Source organism: Oryzias melastigma, linkage group LG3 (genome assembly GCF_002922805.2).
Source record: "Oryzias melastigma strain HK-1 linkage group LG3, ASM292280v2, whole genome shotgun sequence".
Classification (NCBI taxonomy): domain Eukaryota; kingdom Metazoa; phylum Chordata; class Actinopteri; order Beloniformes; family Adrianichthyidae; genus Oryzias; species Oryzias melastigma.
The window spans coordinates 2827321-2849109 of record NC_050514.1 but is presented as its reverse complement, the minus strand read 5'-3'; the positions used below and the strand labels follow the sequence as shown (position 1 = coordinate 2849109).

Below are 21789 nucleotides of genomic sequence, written 5' to 3'. Positions count from 1 at the left end.
AGCCAGAGCAGAAAAAAATAACAAATGAGGTCAGCAGTACATACTATTCTCAGTGAATCTTTCAGGACAGTTAATTTATTGGTTAATATATGATCAAAGATCTTTAGTAGTAAAAAGTTAAACTTTTTGTTTTTGTCAAATGAATACTTGTTATTATAAAAGCCTTTGTGTCCATTATTTAAGAACTATTTCCAAAGATTTATGACCTTGGACTGCTTTCTTAAGCAAAACCCAGCAGTTACAAATGACTGTGTGATTGTTCCAAACTCCCCGTGTGCGGAGAGAAGACCTGGGGAAAGAAAAATCGAATTCCTTGAAGAGCCACGCCGGTGGTTGTTGCTTTGTCCTCACGTCCCAGCGTGAATTGTCTAGCACAGAAAAAAAACTCTTTTCTGCTGCAGCATCTTCAGTCGTTCAAGTGACAGACATGTGCATCATTAAAATGATAACAATTTGTGCAGCGAGGAAATGAAGTGACATGGAAATGAGACCAGTGAACGCGCCAAGAGCCCCCTACTGTGTCTCAAACGCTGCAAGATTTACCAAAAACTATTAATCATTACCACTTTTTTTCTTATTTCTTTCTTTTTTTTTGTATCGCACACCTTTTTGAAGTTACCCAACCTTAGATATTTTTGCATCTAAGGCAGAAGGTCAGTAAATTCTCCTGACAAAGAGAACATGCAAATATTCCACATATGGATTTCTTTTAGCCTTCCTGATGATCTTATCATTAATAAAATACACTACAGACAAAGTGCTGTTGATCCTCATAGGGAGTCAGATGGCGCTCATGACCCTTTTGTGTGCTTTAGAGTCCAGGGACCAAAGATGCTCATTAAAGGCAAAGAGAATTTCAAAGGTTCTGTTCTTAGAAGTGTCAAGATTTAACATTTAACATTTAAATGGTGGATATGTTTTTAAAGTACTGTAATATCTTCTTATTTGTTATTTAAATGAGTGGTCCCCAAAATTCAGCCTATACCAAACAAGAAATACAAGCTACATTTTTCTTTATTATTTAATTCTGAAGAAAGTTTTACAAATTACTGCATTCTCCACCTCACTCTTAACACATACCAAGTCAATCAACCGCATGTCAAAAATACAAAAAAGGCAAAATTAGAGAAATATGAGTTAGGCAATAGGCAATATTATGGTAGTCTCATTTTGACAAAGATTAAGATCATCATCAATAAAAGTTTCTTAAAGCAAAATTATTAAAAGAGTAATATTTTAAATGAAAAATAAAAGAATTTAACTGGAAAATGGGACAAATTGGATCAATTTGCAAAAGCTATGTAAGTTATTATATTTTTTTCATCTAATTAAAATTTTGAGCTGAGGGTTTATTCAACATAAAAAATAATTTGGCAAAAACTAATATTTTAAATCTAACAAATTACAGAGCTTTTGTTAATTGATCCATTGATTTACTTTTTGCGTTGTAGCCCCGCCCCTTGTAGATTTGATTTATTTCAAACTTGTAAAACATTACAAAAAGACTTAAAAAAAAAAAAAAAAATCAATGCTATCACCTTTTATAAACAAAAAGTCACAAACCAAATTCAATATATACATGTTTGAAAGGGGGATAGGCAGAAGCAAATGCTTATACCTTTATGTCTTTTTCCAGTAATTAAATAATTCACAAAATATAAATCTAAACAATACAGTTCAATTTACCAGAAACTTTGAATTTTTTCAAAATGTAAATCCTATAAATTCTTATCCACAATCACCATTTCACTATCAAACATTGCATAAATGATCCTTTTTGTTCTTCCTTCTTATACTTTGACAACAGCATCTCTTTCATCTTGATAGTAAATGTCCAAACATTGTTTGTGTTGATTTTCAAGGCTGTTCCACTTTGTTAAAGCGACTGCGTCGAACGCTAAATTGAGACCGCCAAGCTAGCAAAGTTAACAAAAAACAAACATTTTTGGAAATTCTTAGAAAAGAGACAGTGAGGAAACAGAAGACGAGCCTTCCGTGTAAATATAGTCAGATATTAAACCGCTACGTTGCCTAAAAACGGTTGGGAAGCACTGATACCGGATATGATTCCCAATATCCACAGATAATGATATGTGTATCAAAAGGTAAAATTTGAAATATTTGACTCGTTTCTCGTTTTTCAGTTAAATTAGCTTTATGATCAAGTCTCTCTGACTCTTTTTTTATTTGAATACTTGTGATTGTAAGGATCAGTTTGGGGTTTGATTTGCATGAGAGATGGACTTTACTGTGTAAAGTGCTGGATGTCCAGACCAAAGGGTGTGGCTCATTCTAAAGTTGCCTCTCTCTGCAGGGGCAGCAGCTGCTGGACTTGGAGCACAAGCTCACCGTCGCCAAGGAGGAACTGGAAAAGACGGCACTCGACAAGGTGAATAGAGATACTGATTTTGGTTCTTCCTCTTGCAATCATTGTTCTTTTGTGAACTCTTCGTTGTGTGTTTTTGATAAATGGTCTCATCCTTCATCAGATGTAGAAGCAGCGTCTGAAATCCCAGAGAAATGGATCACATGATCTATTATGGATGTAGATTCTGAGCAGGAAATAGAATTTCTTTCAGGAAAAAACAGCAATACATTTTTTCCTATTGTTTATCATGTTATTTATTATTATTATATTTACTTTTGTTGTCAGTGTAATGATAGCATCAATTAATAAACGTGATTATTAATTTATTATCATTATTATTGTTATTATTTATTATTTTATTTTAAATTATTTGTATTCTTTATTGTTATTGTTAGTATTATTGATTTGCTAACAATATTACAGTATTATCTTTGTTATTTATCATAATTGTGTTAATACTTACATTAATTATTTAATTATATATTTTTATTTTAACTTATCAAGTTTATATTGTTTTTTATCAGTATTATTGTTAATATTTATTATCTTTTCAAAATTAGTTGTATTGTTTAGTTTTATTATTAGTAATATTGATTTACTAACATTAATGTTGTATTTTTTATCTTTAAATGTGTGATTTTTACTTTAATTATTTAGTTATTTATGTTTATATTAACTTATTGTTTTAAAAATTGTTTTATTATCATTAATATTAATATTTATTATTTATTGTTATTTAGTTTTATATTCATGTTATTTTATTACATCATTTAGATAGTTATATGTTTGTTAATTAATTCATTTTCTTTCTATTATTTATACTTTTATTATGTAAAATTAGTTAAAAGTAATTAAAAGTTATTATTTTTGTGGTATTAATTTTTCATGTTATTCTTTATGTTATTTATATATATATTTTTTACGTCATGCTATTTTTCTGTGGAAAGGAAAAGCTGATTCTAGAAAGATCTAATTCTTGTGTTCATCCCTTCAGTATTGACATCTCAGACTGTTGTAAAATGATTACTTCACCAATTCTATTTGTTATTATTGATCAAAGTGAAGGATTTTCTTCAGAATTTCTCCTTGCTACTCCGAGTTCCGCTTCATGTGCTTTTCTTACGACGCCTTTTAGCCGTTTTGCAGTCGATTTGAAAAAATTGCCTCCTTTTAGTGGAGTAAGTTCAGCGGAGAAAAGATTTACAAAATATGTGTGAGTGTTATTTGTTTATCTCATGACTCCTTCTCTGGGCGGCAGGAGTCTCAGCTGAAGGCGCTGAAGGACACGGTTCACATCTGCTTCTCAGCTGTCCTGCACAACCAGCCCGGCAGCAGCCACAGATTCCCCGCCTCCCCCACCCACTTGTTCAGATACTCATCGCTCATCAACAGCTCCAGAGTCACCTTTCAACAGCCTCACGCCAAGGTAATTCATTATGCCACACAGTCTGACTGATTAAAATGTTTGCCTCTGAAGATGCTGAGGCCGATATCGGAGGAAAAAAATGGAAACAACATTTGTCAGATGTTGTGTTTTGGTAAATTGGGAGATTTGAACTCTGGCTTGCTACCAAATACATTACAGAACGAAGTAAATGCCAGAAAATGTAAATTCTTATATCTGCAGCAGATTTGAAAGCAGCTTTGGTTAATTAAAGTGTTGCTAAGACTGAATTTAAAGTTAAATTAAAGCCCCTACATAATAAAACCACCTTCAAAAATACCTTAAAATTCAGTAGAAAAACTTTTAATATGTTAGAAATGAGTGGAAACCTTCTAACAGGATCAAATCTGCTTATTCAATGTCAAATTACAATGGGTTTCTTTATTTTCAGTACAATATTTCCATTTATTTTAATATTTCAAGTTGTTTTTTTATGCAACCAAACTAGTGTTTTCACACAATAAATTAAACTTAAACGAAAATAATCAAATTCCCAAGCTTGAGTGTTAATTTGATGTCACACATGCTAAATGTGAATGGAACCATTTAAACCCCCAATCACACCCATTGATACCAAAATGATTTATTGTAAAAGTGTCTGTAGTGGTCTCTTTATTATAATAATGCTGTTTTTAATCAAAATAAAAACCTTGGTTTATTTTCTACGATATAGTTTCTGCAGAGCGGCAGGAGGTCTTCTAGTCACTCATCTGTTTACACTCTCTCCCACTAGCTTACGGCCCCCAACCGGACATATTCGGCCAACTAAAACAAAAATAAAACAACACGTGAATCGCACTGCACCAAACAGAAGCACAGAGAACTAAATAAGATAAATAATTGGACAATATGCAAATTGTACGTAGTGCGGCCTTGACTGAAGGATGTGGGTGGGCGGGGTTTAGGCCCGATCCGAATACTCCCCTTCTCCCTTCCCCTTGATTTGAAGTGGCAGCTGAAGTCAAAGTCGTGTCCGGAATTATTATTTTTTAAGTTTCACCCTCCAAACAGAGGGGTCCAAAGTTAAAGTAATGTCTTTATGTTGTAGTGTGACCATTTTAAAGTTATAAAACTGCTGTTGTTATGTTAGTTCAAGCGCTGGAAGCTCCGCGCTAATGCTAGCGGACCGTGATGTTGATGACGTCATCAAACGAAAGTCACGTCAGAAATATTAGACACCATTTTTTCATCACCCTCCGTTTGGACCAAACACGGAGGGATAAACGAAGGGAGAGGGAGAAGTATTAGCTGTATTTTTCTACACCAGCATTATTCAAAAATGTCTTTAATCAATAATGTGGGCATGAAATGGAATGAAACTCAACAGCTCATAACTGTTAGCACAAGTATGACCAATCAATCTATTCCACAGCGGACATTCTGACTCGTCTCTGCAGGAAACAATGTCATTAATACCATTAACAATCCTTCTGTTCCACAAGTGAATCACATGGCCCTGCTAAAGATCAAGCATGCAAAACACTTGCTCCCCAAAACACATTCAGCATATTTTTTATGTTTTTACAGCTTTACAGCTCTTCTCATGTTCAAGGGCTGAAATAAGACAATCTTGTGTTAAGTGTGAACAAGATAAGCTGTTTGCTGACTAGTCTTTTCCCTGAACTTGTCAGATAAATTTAAGCAGGATGATGTTTCAGGCCAGCCATCTTTGCGTGAACACTGTCAAAATAAAATTCATATCACACTCCCAACTCCCAGCTTGGTGGCATCCCGGAATATAACTTGGAGCCAAAATATTCACCTGACTGCACACAGAGAGCTCTCACAGTGAACACTGCAACACAACGACTTTCACTGTTTGCCGATTATTACCTCATTTGTCAATCTGATGCCCTCTCAAGAGAGAAATACCCCAGAAAATAATTACTACCAAATATAAGAGTTGGGCAAACACGATTTCAAGGGTTGTCTGGAATAATAACATGTCTAAATCAGGCTGCAGTCCTGGAATTTACGCTGATCCTTCCAGTCTGCAATCCTGCAGCTTTGGATTTGAGATACAATTACTTTAAGGTGTTAGAGGAGGTTTGCTATGTTTGCGTTGTATGAAAATTATTAACTCAGCGTGACACGGTTTGTGTCTGAAGCCTATTAAAGTCAAGGTCACAGCAGTCTCCACTCAGGGCTCAGGACTTTAATCCTTTTTAGCAGTAAAACAAGGTGACAGGCACGAGGGTTCACAGTACGAACAGGATTATGCATTCAGTCTTCATATCACCTTTTGTTTTCTCACATCCTTACATGTCAAACACTCTGACAAGTTAGGATCAATATCTAGCCTCAAGGTTCCACCCCCGCCATGCGGTTAGGCTCACATTGGAAAAAGCGAAAAAAAGAACTTTGTTTTTAACATTATGCTTCTTTCTTGGAATCCATTGACTTAAATGGAAAGAAATATGCAACATAATGAAGCAAAATAAATGCTTCTTGAAAAATGAGCTCCTTCGTCCTGACTCATTTTTTTTTCTTCCTCCAAAGGAAGCATGTCAGCTGCAAACAGAGATAGTGTCAGTTAAGATTTCTGAAAAGCATTTGCTTTAAAATCATCAAGCTGGTCACAGCACCACTCTTATCTGCCACGATTTTGGCAAGCAGTTCTGCCTTTAAGAGGCTCTTATCCTCTGAAAGCAGTCACAGTTTACTGTGTGTCTCTTTCATGGGTGCTCAGATTTGACATACTACTTTAAGAGGGAAAAAAATTCTTTTTTTCCCTTTCCTTTAATTTGTTATTCATGCCAATTCCGTTATCCTCACTTGTCTCCATTCATCTCTCCAACCTTGGGGTATAAAACCAAACAATCAAGTATAATGTGTTAAAAGGCAGTACTGACATTTGAAGAAAAAATGTTCCCTCAAATTAATAATTTGTGGCAATATATTAATATTTTGTGGTCGCAATTTAGTATTTTATTTGCATATTTTGCTCACAAATTAGCATCGAGTCTGCACAAAAATGTACATTTTTGTGGGGGTAAATTAGCATTTAGTGGGAACAAATTAGTAAATAAATTAGTATTTAATTTGCATTTGTGCACAGAAATTAGCATTAAATGCCCACCAAAAAAAATGCGTTTTTGTGAACATAAATAGTTTTAGTAGCCACAAACTAGCATTTTGTGCTCACAAATTAGCACTAAATGCCCACAAAAAAATAGGATTGTGTGCACACAAAAAAATAGCACTTAAATTAGCACGTACTGCACACAAATTAGCACTTAGTGCACAAAAAATACACATTTTATTAGCATTTTGTGATCACAAATTAGCATTAAATGCCCACAAATAAATTAGCAATTTGTGGGCATGAATATGCATTTAGTGCACATACATTAGTATTTTATTAGCATTTTGTGCACAAATTAGCATTGAACGTCCACAAAGAAAATAGTATTTTTTGGGGGTAAAAAAAGATTATTTAGTGGACACAAATTAGCATTTGAGCACACAAATTAGCATTAAATTGCCAGAAAAAATTATCATTCTGTGTGCAGAAATTAGAATTGAATGCCAAAAAAAACATTAGTATTTAGTGAGCACAAATTAGTATTTGGTATACACAAATCTACATTTTAGCATTTGTGTGTAAAAAATAGCAATGCAAGCCCACAAAAAAATTAGCATTTGTTTGCACGAATTAGCTTTGAAAACTCACAAAAAATAGCATTTTTGTGAGCATAAATTAGTGGGCAAATATTAGCATTGGGTGCAAACAAATGACCATTTTATTAGCATTTTGTGCTCACAAGTTAGCATCGAGTCAACACAAAAATGTGTATTTTGTGGGCATGTATTACTGTTTAATGGGCACAAATTAGCACACAAATAAGTAATTTATTAGTATTTTGTGTGAACAAGTTACCATAGAGTGACCACAAAAATTTTTTTTTGGAAAAAAAATTATACTGGGTGTTTACAAATTAGCATTAAGTGCTATTTATCCTTTTTGTGACCATAAAATTATCAATTAGTGGAAACAAATGATTATTTTGTGGTCACAAATTAGTTGTAGGAATTTATTTTACCAAAATACTTATTTGAGGTCACAACTTTGTGTGCACTACATGCTAATTTGTGGCCACAAAATTCCAGATTGTGTACATAAAAACTAGCATTTTGCACAATATTTGCACTTTTTTGCACAAAATCCTAATTTTTTTGTGCACAGAATGCTGACTTACAGTCCTAAAAGAATCAACCCAATAATAACCACAAACTATTATGGAGCCATGGCATGGTATTAAAAATTTTAAATATGAAATGGTTCCCTCTAAATTACCCTATTAATTTCTGACCTCAAGTAAGCGTTTTGTGCAGACAAATTAGTAATTTCTGGCCAAAAAAAATGAATAGGAATACTAATGATAAACTTAATGAATGAATACTATTGTACTAAAATACTCATTTGTGGCACAAAATCATTTGGTGTACTAAAACAAAATGTTAATAAAATGCTAATTTAAGGCAACAATTTTGTGTGCAGACATTGGCCTTTTGTGAGGGTAGATTACTATTTTGGGGCCACAAATCGGAAGTGTTTGCTCACAACATACCAGTCTGTGTCATCAGATGCAAATGAAATAGTAATTTGTGGCTAGAAAATGCATTTTTATCACCATAAAATATCAGTTTGTGGGAAGCATTTTTTGATGTCATGTCTAGTGCTCTGTAGGTTTTATGGTTGAAAATGGTTCGCCTATTTTAAATTGCAACATCATTTTACGTTACATGTCTCATGTTTCTCAAACAGCTAAAATACAAAAAAAAAAAAAAAAAAACTAGCAAAGAGAAAGTAAAAGTAAAGATTTTTGGAGGAAAATTTTTTTTGCTGATGAAGTCATAACTTTTCCTTTTATTAGCATACAAATAGCTGCACTTCAGTTGCGAGTAGTTTCTACTTTGATGGGTCTGTCTGATAAATCTGAGAAAGCCCTTAGTGCAAAAGACTCTGCTGTGCTCCATCTGTCCACTCTGCTTGTGCAGGCAAAGGAGGCTCAGATGTCATTTAAATCACTGCCAAGTAAAGTTTCAACTATATGTACAAAATAAAAAATCCAATTTGCACTGAGTGAGGGAAAAATTTTGCATAAGCAACTTCAAAACAACAATCTCCTTTTCTGTCAACGGTCACATCATGTTCAAAAACACATGAATCATAAATCTGCCCTTCGCTTTGACCACATCTACATGCTAATCATTTTTGGCTGTCCGCTACATCAATAAAAAAATCACATATTTGTTTCCATTTTTCCACTTGCAAGGAAGCAGCTCTGAAGAATTTTATTTCTAAAATGCATTCAGATAAAAAGTTTTGAAATACAAAGTGCAAAAGGTCTTTATTTTCTATTCTTTTAAACCTACAGTTACACCACAAAAGAGAGCAAATGTAGCAGCATAATAAATATTAAGCATAAAAAAACATTGAATATTGCAAGGATATAATTATGAATGAATGAAATCATCAAAGTGCCACATTGAGAGCTTATTCCATCTCATTTTATTTTTTTTTTTTTAATTTAAAACAACAAGCTGGATATGAATAATCTAATCCAGGGGTCTGCAAACTTTAATGCTAAATGGGCCATTAGGCACAATCTCTCACTGACTAAAACTGTTTAGAAAAATACACTTCATTTTTGTTTTTGTGACCAATTTTGTTTAAAATTGATATTTTAAATATGTACAATAGTTGAATTTTCGTATTTTCTTAGTAGATTTTTTTTCTTCCTTTTGACAGCATATAAATTCCCTTCAAAATAAAATACACCCCTTCTGGAAATGAGTCTCCTGCTGCAGCAGGATTGAAAATACAAGAAATGCCATTTTAAACATGGAATTCTTCATCATTATGATTTTGTCGCAAGTTCAACCTTGTTCTCCTATTGAAAATAAACATTGCCAAATTACTGTATAATCCAATTTATTTTGAATATATCTTATCTTATAGTTTTTTTTTTATCACGCAGGTGATCCATTGAGTGTGACAGCAAACTCTATGACAGCTGCAGTTTGTATTATGCAGACGTCTGTGTGAAATAAAGTGTCTAAAACATGTTGAAGCATAGAAAGATTAAAGCTTTGTCATAAAACTAACAATTCTTGAAAAGAATCACATTACATTATATTTCAGGGTGTCAAATCTAAATAAAAATAGGAGCAAAAAAAATAAAAGAGAAAATGATAAATAAATTAAAGATTATGAATGAAAACAATGCTATCAAAAAAAAAAAAATTACACTGGCATCCATGCAGTTTAACATTTAGTAGCGTTATGTGTGCACAAATCAGCATTGTGTGGGCTCAAATCAACATTGTGTGGGCACAAATTATTATTGTATGCGCACAATCTTGGATTGTGTGCTCACAAATTAGTATTGAGTCCTCACAAAAATTATCTTTTTTGGGGCATGCATTACTATTTAGTGGGCTTTTAGTTAGCACATAAATAAATATTTTATTAGCATTTTGTGTGGGCACCAATGACCAGTGAATACAGAAAAAAAGCATTGTTCTGGGAAAAAATAGCTTTGTGTGGGCACAAATTAGCGTTGTTTGTACATAAATTAGAATTGTGTGCACACAAAATGGCATTTTGTGGCTACAAATTAGCATTTATGGGCACAAATTACAGTTGCGTGCACACAAATTAGCATTGTGTGTGCACAAAATAACATTGGGTGGGCACAGAATATAGCTCTGTGTAGGCAAAAATTAGCATTGTGTTGACACAAACTACTGTGGAGAAACATTAAATCTAAATGTCGCAGACAAAAAAGCTGTAAAGCATAGAAAAAAAAGAAAGAAAATTCTAAATATTAGTAAATCATGAATAAAAATACAAAATAATACAGAATTTGGAAAGATATTTTAAAATAAAAATGAAAAAAATAGTAAATAGAATTTTTATTAGCAGTAGCATCCATACCGTTTCTGATGTCTCAGAAACACACAGTCACAGACCTATTTCTGCAGGAGAAAGTATCATTAGTGTGAGGATGCACAGATCAGCAACACTGGACTGGAAATTGCTTCATATTTAACAGACTTGGGGTAATAACCAATTCTTGCGGTCCAATAGTAGCAATTTTCATCAAAGTGACAGGAGATGATGTCTCCTGTGCTAAGAGCAGAGTGCTGGAGGGGAACTGAGGCATCTCATTGCTCTGCTCTCAGCACCCACTATTTACTCTAATGATTGCTTCCCTGTGTATCTAAATCAATGAGATATTTACCCTAGGTATAGGGTTTTATTTGGGTTTTATCAAAAAGAAAGACAGAAATCAGCTTCCATATAGGTGTGAAATAGCTAAAATGTGGCTCTTTCTCCAAAATAAAAAATAATGTATTTCCACTAGACTCTCCTTTAAGGAGTTTTGGCAGCTTTACAGTTTAAAGCACTTCTGTTGATTTTGGTTTCTTTTTTATGCTTTAAGAGGCCCTTTCTGACCCTGTTAAACTGTCTCTCTGGGCATGTGACTCACTGGACCAGAAAGACAAACCATTTTTAAAGAAATGCCTGTTTTTTCAAGACTCCATCTTTTATTATTTATCATCAACCAACAAAACAGGATGAGTTAGTAGCTATAAGACCAGCAGTTCAGCAGCACTGTTAAAGGCCCTCTCCAATGGAAGTTGTGTTTCTTGTGACATATTTCTGATAATTACATGTAAAGAAAATTTAGATCAAAATTGCATTTCTGAGTGTTTCTTAACTCACATTGTTGTGAATCTGGGGCAGACAAAAAATGCTTTTTCTCTTCTAATGCATCCACTTGTAGACGATTAGATCCATGTATGTCTTTGTTTTCCTCGTCTGATCCAGTGTCAGGATCAAAACTGTACAACTGATAGAATAGATCAAAAGATGACTGGAGTGGTACTTTAACCCTCTGATGCAAGGATTATGAAAACTTTAGTCAAGATTTGTTTCCCCCCACCCCCAGAAGGGTTTTTAATCATCCTGGGACATGAAAATAATTTTTTTAAGTTTTCCAATCCAGTGGACAACACACAACTGCGAAGTAAAGCGAAGTTAAAAAAAAAAACAAAAAAAAAAAAACATTGTTATGGATGATGTCCACTTCATTGGTTAATCCTAATTTTCAACATATTTTTCATAAAAAATCATATTCTTTACAGATATCCTTTTTTTTTTTTTTTACTTGAGAGAGTCTTTCAGTCTAGAATAAATGACAGTATATACCAGCAGGAGTCATCAGGAATGGCTGTTTAGTTGCCATATTGGATTCAAAGTAAATTTACTTGCAGTTACACTAACTGACCACTGAATAAAACATCAATAGACTGTGGCAGCAGAGAGCACTCAAGTGACTGATATGCACTTCCACCACAGAAACCATTGCGTCCAAGAGAAAGGTACTTTTTATTAGCTGTCTGATGTAGTAACCGCCATGCACCAGAGGGTAAAGTACAGCTTTTTTAGTTTGAATCTTGATGTTAGTTCTAATATGTAGGGAACACACTGCCTGCAGTTGCAGACCATAGGGTGTCAAGCTCAATCACACAGGGGCCAAAATCTATGGAGAGCAATAAGTATCACTGTGATTTATGCCTGTAGAATTCCCTGATTTGTGCGTAATTTAGGATTTGTGAATGCGTATTCTTAATTTGTGCGTAAAAAGTCTAAATAAATGTTTTTAAAACACTTGTCCCTTTAAAAAATAAAAATATATTTGATGCTTAGATAAAAGTCGTCAAACATTAAAAACTTTTGATTGACAGATTCACCCAAGCTCGCTTTCAAGTGGCAGAGGTGGCAACTTCCATCTAGCTCATTCCTGATTGGTGGGAGTGATTGCCATAGAAACTCGGACCAATAACTGCTCACTGATGTCGTCTGGCTCCAACATGTCCGTTTGGCAAAAATTGACCGCTGAATTTGCTTCATCTAAACTGTTTTTTTTTTTTGTGACATCACACTAACTTGGTCCAGTTCTCTTACACAGTCGATGAGTTGTGTGCATGCTGCAGAAAGACTTCATTGGGTGCAGTATCACAATTTATAAAAGTTAACGTCACCTCCATCCTCCAGATGTGTCCAAGCCTCAAACTAAAAACCTATTTTACCAGAATAGCAGTTAGTTTGCAATATAATCAACAATAGAATATTTTTTTTGTGTCCCTCCATCCACACTGAGCCATAGCTACACCTGACTGCTACATTGTTGTTTAAGATATACAGTAAGAAATGAAAAAAATATATATATAAATAAATATAAAAAAAGCAGCTTATCAGCCCCAAGTGGTTGTTTTTCCAAAGGTCAGACAAAGACATGGCTGAAAGAGAGTCTCTGTGCATAAATATTCAAAGAGAAAATCACATTTGAATTGCTAATATAGTTTAGCATTTCTTTGATACGTACAAAAACAGTCTAAAGATTCCCCTTTTCTCTAAGATATAGAATCTGATCAGCTAAAACAAAAAAACTTTGTATTCTTCTCAGAAATTGGTACAGTTGCCAGTTTTTTTCAGTATTCTTTTATGATTTTGAACAAATGTTTGAATTGCGTGTGTGTGAGGCCAAATGGTTCCTCGCTCAAGTGTTTTCTGCCTTCAAGTGTTTGCTTTCATTTTGCAACTACTCCATGAGGGGCATGAAAGCAGGAAACGTTTTGTTTCATATTAGTCATCCATTTATCTCACAGTAGAAAAAACTGATATAAATGAAGTGTTGACATTTTTCCTAATTCAAGTGAATTTTCTTTTTATTATTTCGATCGTTTGGGTTTCTCTTTCTGATATTAAGTTCACAACTTGGAACTTTATTTCTAAAGAATTCCTGCTTAGCTTCTAGTAGGTGCATTGTTTTTTTGTTTTAACAATTTTCTGCAGCCTTTGGGGTATTTGACTTCTAGTAAACTACTATTTGTTATGCAATAATTACGATTCTGCTTTATTTTGAACTCATGAACCGAAATGCTTCTTGTCGTCACCAGGATATCTCTAAAGTTCAGAGAATGGTCACAGTCAGTAAATCACCCATGAACAGCGACGTAATGAGGAGAGAGAGCGGCGGAGTCAAAGAGTGCCGGATGGAAAAGGTGAGCGGTTGAAGTAATTAAAGTGTAATAGCCTGTGTGACCTGCGGGTTTCCAATTCATGAGCTTCAGTTGGTCACTAAACCGGTGGTCAAATCTACATCAGGAACCAGATTAGCTGTGTTCACTTAGAACAGATCATTCACCTTTGTTTTAACGCGTTTTAAGTGATAAACTTTTTTTTTGTTAATAATATTGTATTCATTTTTTAAATTTTGTTCTTTTTTCTTTTCGTCATGGGCAACAGGCCGAGGGGCTTTCATTGTTGTCACATAACATTTTGTATATAAATTACATTTGTGAAGTTTACTGAATCTTATCTCATTTCCCTTTTTTACTCTAAAAATATTTTAAAATCTTTAACAAAAAGGTTTTGAAAATAAAATGATTAAAATTTAGATTCAGTTTCACATAAATAAGCTTGCATTGAACTTAACCTATCGGAACAATCGGTACATATGCCGCTTTCCTTTACCGCTTAGTCGAGGTTTGTGACGGCTCAGCGACGCGTTGTCATGTTACTTTGACAACGTACAAATCAAACAGTCTGCTTTTTGTGAAAAAGCAATATAAACTGAAAAAAACCCAATGATCAAGTACTAAAAATCAATTAAATATTTATTTCTTTTGTAAGTGGCCTTGGTATAAACGGGATAATGCTCTTTAAAGTATGCATTATCACTTTGTGGAAGCAACTTGGGTTCCACGATGTGCGTTCATTTCTGACTTGGCAAAAAACAAGTTTTTGTTTTTATGCAAAAAACAAACAAAAAAAGAAGGATTAACATTATCAATTGATGGGTGAAAATTGAGAAAGTAGCAGAGCTCAGATTTTTTTAGTTACTTTTAATGACAAGTTAAAAAAAAAAACCTAAACCAATCGGTGTCTTATAAATGTCCCTTTTTAACGGTTCAGGTGAATACCCGACTCTGATTGGTTGCTGGGTCTGGATTAAAAAGTGATAATAATGGACACCTACTAAAGAAGTTTCGATCAAATAGCCCAAATGTTCCATATCACTGTGCAGGCTTCCTTAAAACAAGCTCTTGCTTCATTATCTGAACAAAAGCAAGCGTTAATAGGAGAACTTTCTCTGAACTGATGCTTTATTTGACCTATCATGACGACCATTATTTATATCGCTTTTATCTCCCGCTGCAGTCGAGGTTATTATCAGCTCAGCAGTGTGTTGTCATGTTACTGTGACAACACACATATCAAATCCTTTTGTGAAAAAGCAGTCTGCGCTGAAAAAAAGCAATAACAAACTGCTAAAAATCAATTAAATATTTATTTCTTTTGTAAGTGACCATGGTATAACCGGGATAATGTCCTTCAAAGTGTGCGTTATCAGAAATTAACACTCGTTGTGGAAGCAACCTGGGTTCCACACCACACATTAATTTCTGATAATGCACACTTCGTCTGGCATTATCCCTTACTTCTTAAATGCTATAAACTATTAAAAGTGTCTCATAACCACTTTACAAATGCTAATACAATATTTGTAACGTCTTATAAAGGCTTTACAAAAGCAAATGAATATTTTATGAATGCTTAATGACATAAATAGATGTTGTTATAAGCAGAATATTAACACTTATAAGGGATTAGTAAGATATATATAAAATTAACAAATGTCATAAATGTCCTGTAAATACTTTTAAGCATATTATTAATGCTTGTTAATCTCTTATTTGTAAATTATTAGAGCATCTTAGTATAAAGTGTTACCCTTTTTGTGCAAAGTTAGTTTTATGTTAGTTTTTTTATGTTTTATTGCTATCATTTTTGAATCTTCTTTATCTCTTCTCTGGAATAAGTGTTTGAGTTTGTTGAAATAAGTCATACCCAATATAAAAAAGATTTTCTTCCCCCTTTTGCTCTTCCATCTGTCTAGAACAAGTGGGTTTGGGCGATGCTTCATTACACTAATGTCAAGTTTTTGAGTGTTTAACTTCTCAGGATATGATGGAGGAATATGCAGAGGAATACAGATTAGCAAGGGAGTTTGTGTGAAGACTTCAGACTATGAGATGTGCTTTGAGTGAAACTCATCCCTATCAGGAATGTTTTAACCTAATTTAAAGTCTCACTCAAATCACCTTTCATTTTATTTTAAAACAGTGGTCTTTAAATTGTGATTATGACCTGTCATTTTCTAGGACATAGTTTCTGCAAAGCACCAATAGTTCATTAGAAATTCACCTCTGAGTTGCGGACTGTTGAAGTGAAGTAAACCCGCCACCACTTCCTGTCAACCCCAACCTAATATTAGCAATGCAACAAAACTGGAGTATTGGAGTTATTCAGTCGTACAGTTTTAATCCAGATTCCAGTTTAGAAGAGAAAAATAAAAACGTACATGAATCTATAAGTTCATAACTCAGAATGAAGCAGAGAACAGAGCTTGTGGCCCGCTGACTGTAACACCTACATCACAACTACAAGCTTTTTCCAACAGCTTTTTTTTGTCTGTTCCTGATTCAAAGAAATACTTCATAAATGCAATTTTATGCATGTTTTAAATGTGGTTTTTAGTGATATTTCCCTAAATGTCCTCCATCATGAGAAAAATATCACAATCCTTCTAAAAAAAAAGAAAAAACATAACTGTAATCAGAGTGGTCTCTAAATAACCACCAAGCCTAATGCAGACATTTGTTAAATCAATACAGTGTTCCCCCGCATATTTGTGTTTCTTTATTCACGGTTTCATATGTTTTTTTTTTTTTTTCGGTCAATTAAATCTTCCAGTATGTCACAAAAACTCAAACAACATAAGAAGCTTGTATGAAACCTTTGCATCTGAAGGAGACGCTGCGCTGCTGAGGTGCATCTCTGCACAGCAGTCCCTCCTCCGTGAGAAGAGCGACCCCTCCTCTCTCTATGCCCCTGTATGGAGAAATGGCATCAGCTGACTCAGAAACAGCCAAAAAAAAAAATTTAAAAAATGCTGATATGATGAAGAAGAAAATCGTGGAGAATAATTATCATCCTAAACGGGTTTATTATTTGATAAAGGAAGACAGGCTCCTGGAGTGAGATTCTTCGTATGCGGTTTTGTTCTGAATTAAAAAAAAACAACAACTTTCCATTGGGCAATACTCTAACTTTCTTTTATAAATGTTTTCTGAAGCATGATCAGAAATGTTTTTTGAAATATGGACAGCCATCTTTCAGCTGCGGGGTTGGGGATTCGCGGAAGTCTTTGGTCCCTAACTTGAATAATGAGGATCACTGTATTTCTTTTTAAGCCATAAAACATAAATGTCACCCTATTTTTTGTTGAGACAACACTTTTTACTGTGTAGCCACACCTTTGCTCCACATTCCCACTTCCTCTGGGATTTTTAAACCCATCACAGCCCAATTATCCAAGACTCCACAGCAACTCAGAGCAACTTCCTTTAGTTGCAAAGTTATACCTGTAAATTGGAGCAAGACTTAAAGCTTCAGACCCAGTTTATTATTCACTAAAAAGATTATAGAACTTTATTTACATTCTAAAAAAATCCCCCAATTTCAAACAATATTCTATAAACTTACGAGAAGAAGCACATTTAAATTGAAAAGCTTGATTTTTCATTTTACTTGAGAAATTACTGATAAAAAAGGTTAAATAAACACTTATGTGCAGCCAAGAGAACAATAGACTCATAATCAACATCTAGATTTTCAAAGTGTTGAAATTCTGATGCTGTGTATTGTTCAACAAAAAAAGGAAGGCAAAGTTCAGGTGAACTGTATTGTCATTTTATGGTCACCACTTTTGTATGAAACCGTTGGCTTTGGTGGCTACAGAGAAGGTGAAATGTTTTTATTCACTCTCACTTCAAAACGCTTCTCTGACACTTTAGAAGCAGCTGCTCAAGGAAGAAAGAAGGAAGGAAGCAGCACTGACCTTTACTATTCAGATTCCCCTTGAAGGGTTCTCATACCTTACAGTGTCAGACTTGATCTAAGTGACTGTGAGCAGTCACTTATCAAGGAGACTCTAAAACAAGTATCCACGAAAATCAAGAGGATTTAAGGGAAGAAGAAGTAGAGAACAGGGTCTGGAAGTGTTTTTGACAAGTGGCTATCAAGAAGCATTACAGACATAAGCTGAGAGTCCACAGGAATCAGCGGAGTGCTGAGGCATGTCACCCAGAGCTGAGACAGTGTCATGTGGACACTGTCAAAAATAGGATTCTCTAATGAAACGGCGCCGCAAACCATGTGTCCTATAACTGATTATTCAATTTTTGAAGAGGACATAAAGGTCCTGCAGCAAAAAAGGAGGCGCATATCTGAGCTAGAGATAATGTGTTTGCTTGTTAGCACCACATCTTCTTCCCTCTGCCTGTTGGCGAGGAGGAGATAAGAAGACTGTGTGCATGTGGAGTTTGCCGTCTTCGCTTTAGCCTAAAAAAAATTCTGGGAGTTTGCCAGAGTAAAAAAAATTAGTTTGTTTTTAAAGCTGGCTCTGGATTTTATGTTACAGGGAGTGTGATTCGGGTTTTTGGGTCTGTAGAGGGTCGTAGAGAGGGGGGGGCTGCATCTTAAAAGGAGCGCAGGTGTGTCTTGGAATTAGACTTGTGCAGCTATGAAAGCGTTTATGACTTATAATTAAAAAAAAAAAAAAAACTCAACACTGGAAATGCTTTTTCATTTTTACAATGTAACTGCATTACTTGTCTCTTAAATGAAATGAAAAAGCAATTCTTTTTTGGCTTTTTCTTTTTCTTCTTTAACACTGCTCATTCTTTGGTATATTTAAAATGATAAAGAAAAAGGGCATTTAACATTTATTTTTTCAAAAAGTTATCAGGTAAATTTTTACAAAAATTCAATTAGAAATATCAGTTTTGAAAATTAAAATGCATTAACAGAAATGCTTTTTCGTTTTCTCAGTGTAACTGCATTACTTGTCTCTTAAATAAAAAAAAAGCAATTCTCTGAACATCTTTTCCATTTTCATCATCATCACCGCTCATTCTGTGATATAATTAAAGTGACAAACCCAATGAAGACTGCTTTTTAGTAGTTGTAAGGGGCGCACCACGGTGACGCTACCGGCAAATGGCATTCTGTTGTCATTGACTTATATAGAGAAAAGGGAAAAAGGGACGTCATGAAAATGAAGGATACCATTGTTGTGTTGTAAGTGTATTGTGAAGTATTTTAAAGATAAATGTATAGACCCTGTCACACTGCAACTTGATACATTTTGCGCATTTTCCACATATAAAATTTTGGTTTTTCGCGATACATGTGTGATCTTGCGTTTGTCATGTATAGAAGTGCCTAAATGTCAGTCAAGGGTTTCGGCCAATGGGTCTTCATGTGAATTTGGTTTTAAACTGTTCAAAATTTTTATTTGATTGAGAATGACGTAGTTCATGTGTAGTTTATGTAGTTTGTATGCAAGTATTATGTAAACCTTCTGCAACTGTGCAGGATTTCAGCGAGAAGCATACGCAGATTTGCAGCTATCTATGACAGTTCCATGTATATCATGGACATACATAGAAGGGGGTGGGTACAGCAGGTGGTGATGTGACTCTGGACTCCGGCCCTTCATGCGGATCTCCCTAGCTGTCGAGGCTCCCTAAGCATTGCAGAGGGTTTGGGGAAGTTGACATGAAAATAGGGACAGTGTGCCTACGTCTCACACTTTCCTCTACAGCCTGATGTTCACAGCATGCCGGTTGGAAAAAATGTCCATGGGCCTTTTAGTCCTATGGGTTCACCATAAACATTCTTAAAATTTTCACTTGCATGACCTGAAAAGATCAAAATATACCATATCCACCCACAGCTAATAGACTAATTTTCATAACTAGTGGTTCGGTGAGCCCGTAGAGCAAAAGTGTTCATGGACATTTTTTCTATGGGTGTGCTGTGGGCGACATGAGTAGAAAACACTTGTACAACACGTAAGGGCGAAGTAGGTAGTTCAGAACCATAGACTGTAAAAATAATGGACAGAGCGAGCAATGAGGTCCCCCATTGGAAATACATTACTTCCTCTCCTCGCGAAAGTAGGCCGCTGCTTTCACAGTCAATTCCTGAAACGGATACCGCCATTTGCAACCCATCTTCAGCGATTGGTCTGAGTCATACTTGAGTCATGGAATCTACAGGAAGTACTGTCGCCAATCTGGAGTGAGTTTATTGCAACCGTCCGCCTCTTTCCACGCCTCGACCACGAGACCGCGGATGTAAACACCTTCAATAACGGCGGCTCGGCAGAATGGCTTTTTAGGTTTCGTTTTGATCACGTGGTTAGAAATCCTCCGGCTCTTCTCTAAATGACGTCGTTCCCGGTTAAGGTTAGGATTACGGTTAGGGTTAGAAAAGCAAATTGTTCGTTTGTGGGGCTGTCTGTGATGCTCACGCCTCCACCAGGGGACGTGTCAATCGTGGAAAACACATTTAACACGTTTAGGACCGCGCGTATTATATGCACGCAAAAACCAGTTTTGGCGTAGATTATACACGGTATTTCCCAAATCGTGGCATATGTACGCATTTTACTGAGACTGGGCTGATTGCACAAGTCATTGTTGAAGCCTTTGAGGGAGAACCATTCCAACATTTGATTCTGTCAGCAGTCCTTTTGGATTTGCTTACATTTATTCATTTTTGTCGAGATAAAAGAAGCATTTGGGTGACGTCGCTGCAAAACGGCGCGTTTCCCCCTCTCGCGCACGCCGCAACTCGTCTCTTCACATGCGCAGCCACGTTAGTCTGATCAGATGCACGAGAGAAGCGCGTCCGGCGGTATTTAAAATAAATAACCATCCTAACAAGTGAACAGCTGGATCTTCTTTCTGTTTGAAAATACGACCAGGTCCTTTCAATTTTGTCTCGCGCTCCTCAGACGGCTGCGTCTAATTCAGGCTGAAGCTGTAAAAGTTCGGCGAAGATGAAACTTTGGTTGGTGATTTTATGTGCATATACGCAACGTATAATTTATAAGCTACAATCAAAACAGTGAAATAAAGAAAAACGAACGTTAAACAAACAAAAAGGTCCAAAGCACATAACCTCAGAGTGAAATCTATTTCTACAGAGTAAATCCTCATCTAAAAATGTCGACAGCATGCTCCTCTTGTTGTTTCAAACTGCTGCATCGGTACATTCCATTGAGGAAAACAACAGTAGAACAATGATTGGTACATTGTTGAATTGTAAAGTAGGTGTTAAAAGGTCTTCACGGACTCATTGATGAAGTCTGCTCCCATTGGCTACCCGTCATCTGTCAATCAAATCCCCCAGACGTTCGATGTCAGACCCACAAACGCTTATTGAGCCATCTGATTGGTCAATTTATAACTCTAATAACTTGTGATAATGGAAAAAAATCTTAAAAAAAAAATTAGGATTAGAAAAAAGAAGTTAATCAGAAAGCAGCAGAGGAAGAATTATTATTCTGACATATAAAATGACTGAGAAATAACTGTCTGTTTCCCAATGTAAGTCAATGGGACTTTGGCCTTTTTGCAACCCAGTGGTACTTCCTATATGGAACACGGAAGTAGGGGGGCTTGTTCTGTCCAGTTGTTTTATATACAGTCTATGTTCAGAACCTAACGTTGTTAAGAACCTGAAAACTCCACTAGGGGCCGTTGATACTATCTAAGTAATAATGTGCGTCTATTGTGATCCTTGAGTACAGCCTGGCTGTCAGATATTAAGAAATTAGACCATCAGAGCATACTTTGTCTGGACATCCCTTTGGGACTTACATATCACCTAAACACCCTGTGTGTGCAGCATTTGGAGCCAGTACTCTCACCTTACTCATGACTAGAGTCATATAAACAGCATCATCCATATCTCACAAGTGTGTGTAACTTACATTATCCGTACACATACTTTGATACATTTACCACACACAGGACAATAGTA

At 35.2% G+C, this 21789-nt stretch overlaps 1 protein-coding gene across 2 annotated transcripts in view; it reads left to right on the top strand.

The window, feature by feature from the left end:
• Positions 1-21789, top strand: part of luzp2 (leucine zipper protein 2) — a 260222-nt gene that overhangs the window by 222186 nt on the left and 16247 nt on the right. For both annotated transcript variants that reach the window (XM_024295794.2, XM_024295793.2), the window contains exons 8-10: positions 2315-2389; positions 3627-3794; positions 13788-13892. In XM_024295794.2, the coding sequence (XP_024151562.1) occupies positions 2315-2389; positions 3627-3794; positions 13788-13892 (348 nt within the window). The remainder of the gene's footprint in view (positions 1-2314; positions 2390-3626; positions 3795-13787; positions 13893-21789) is intronic.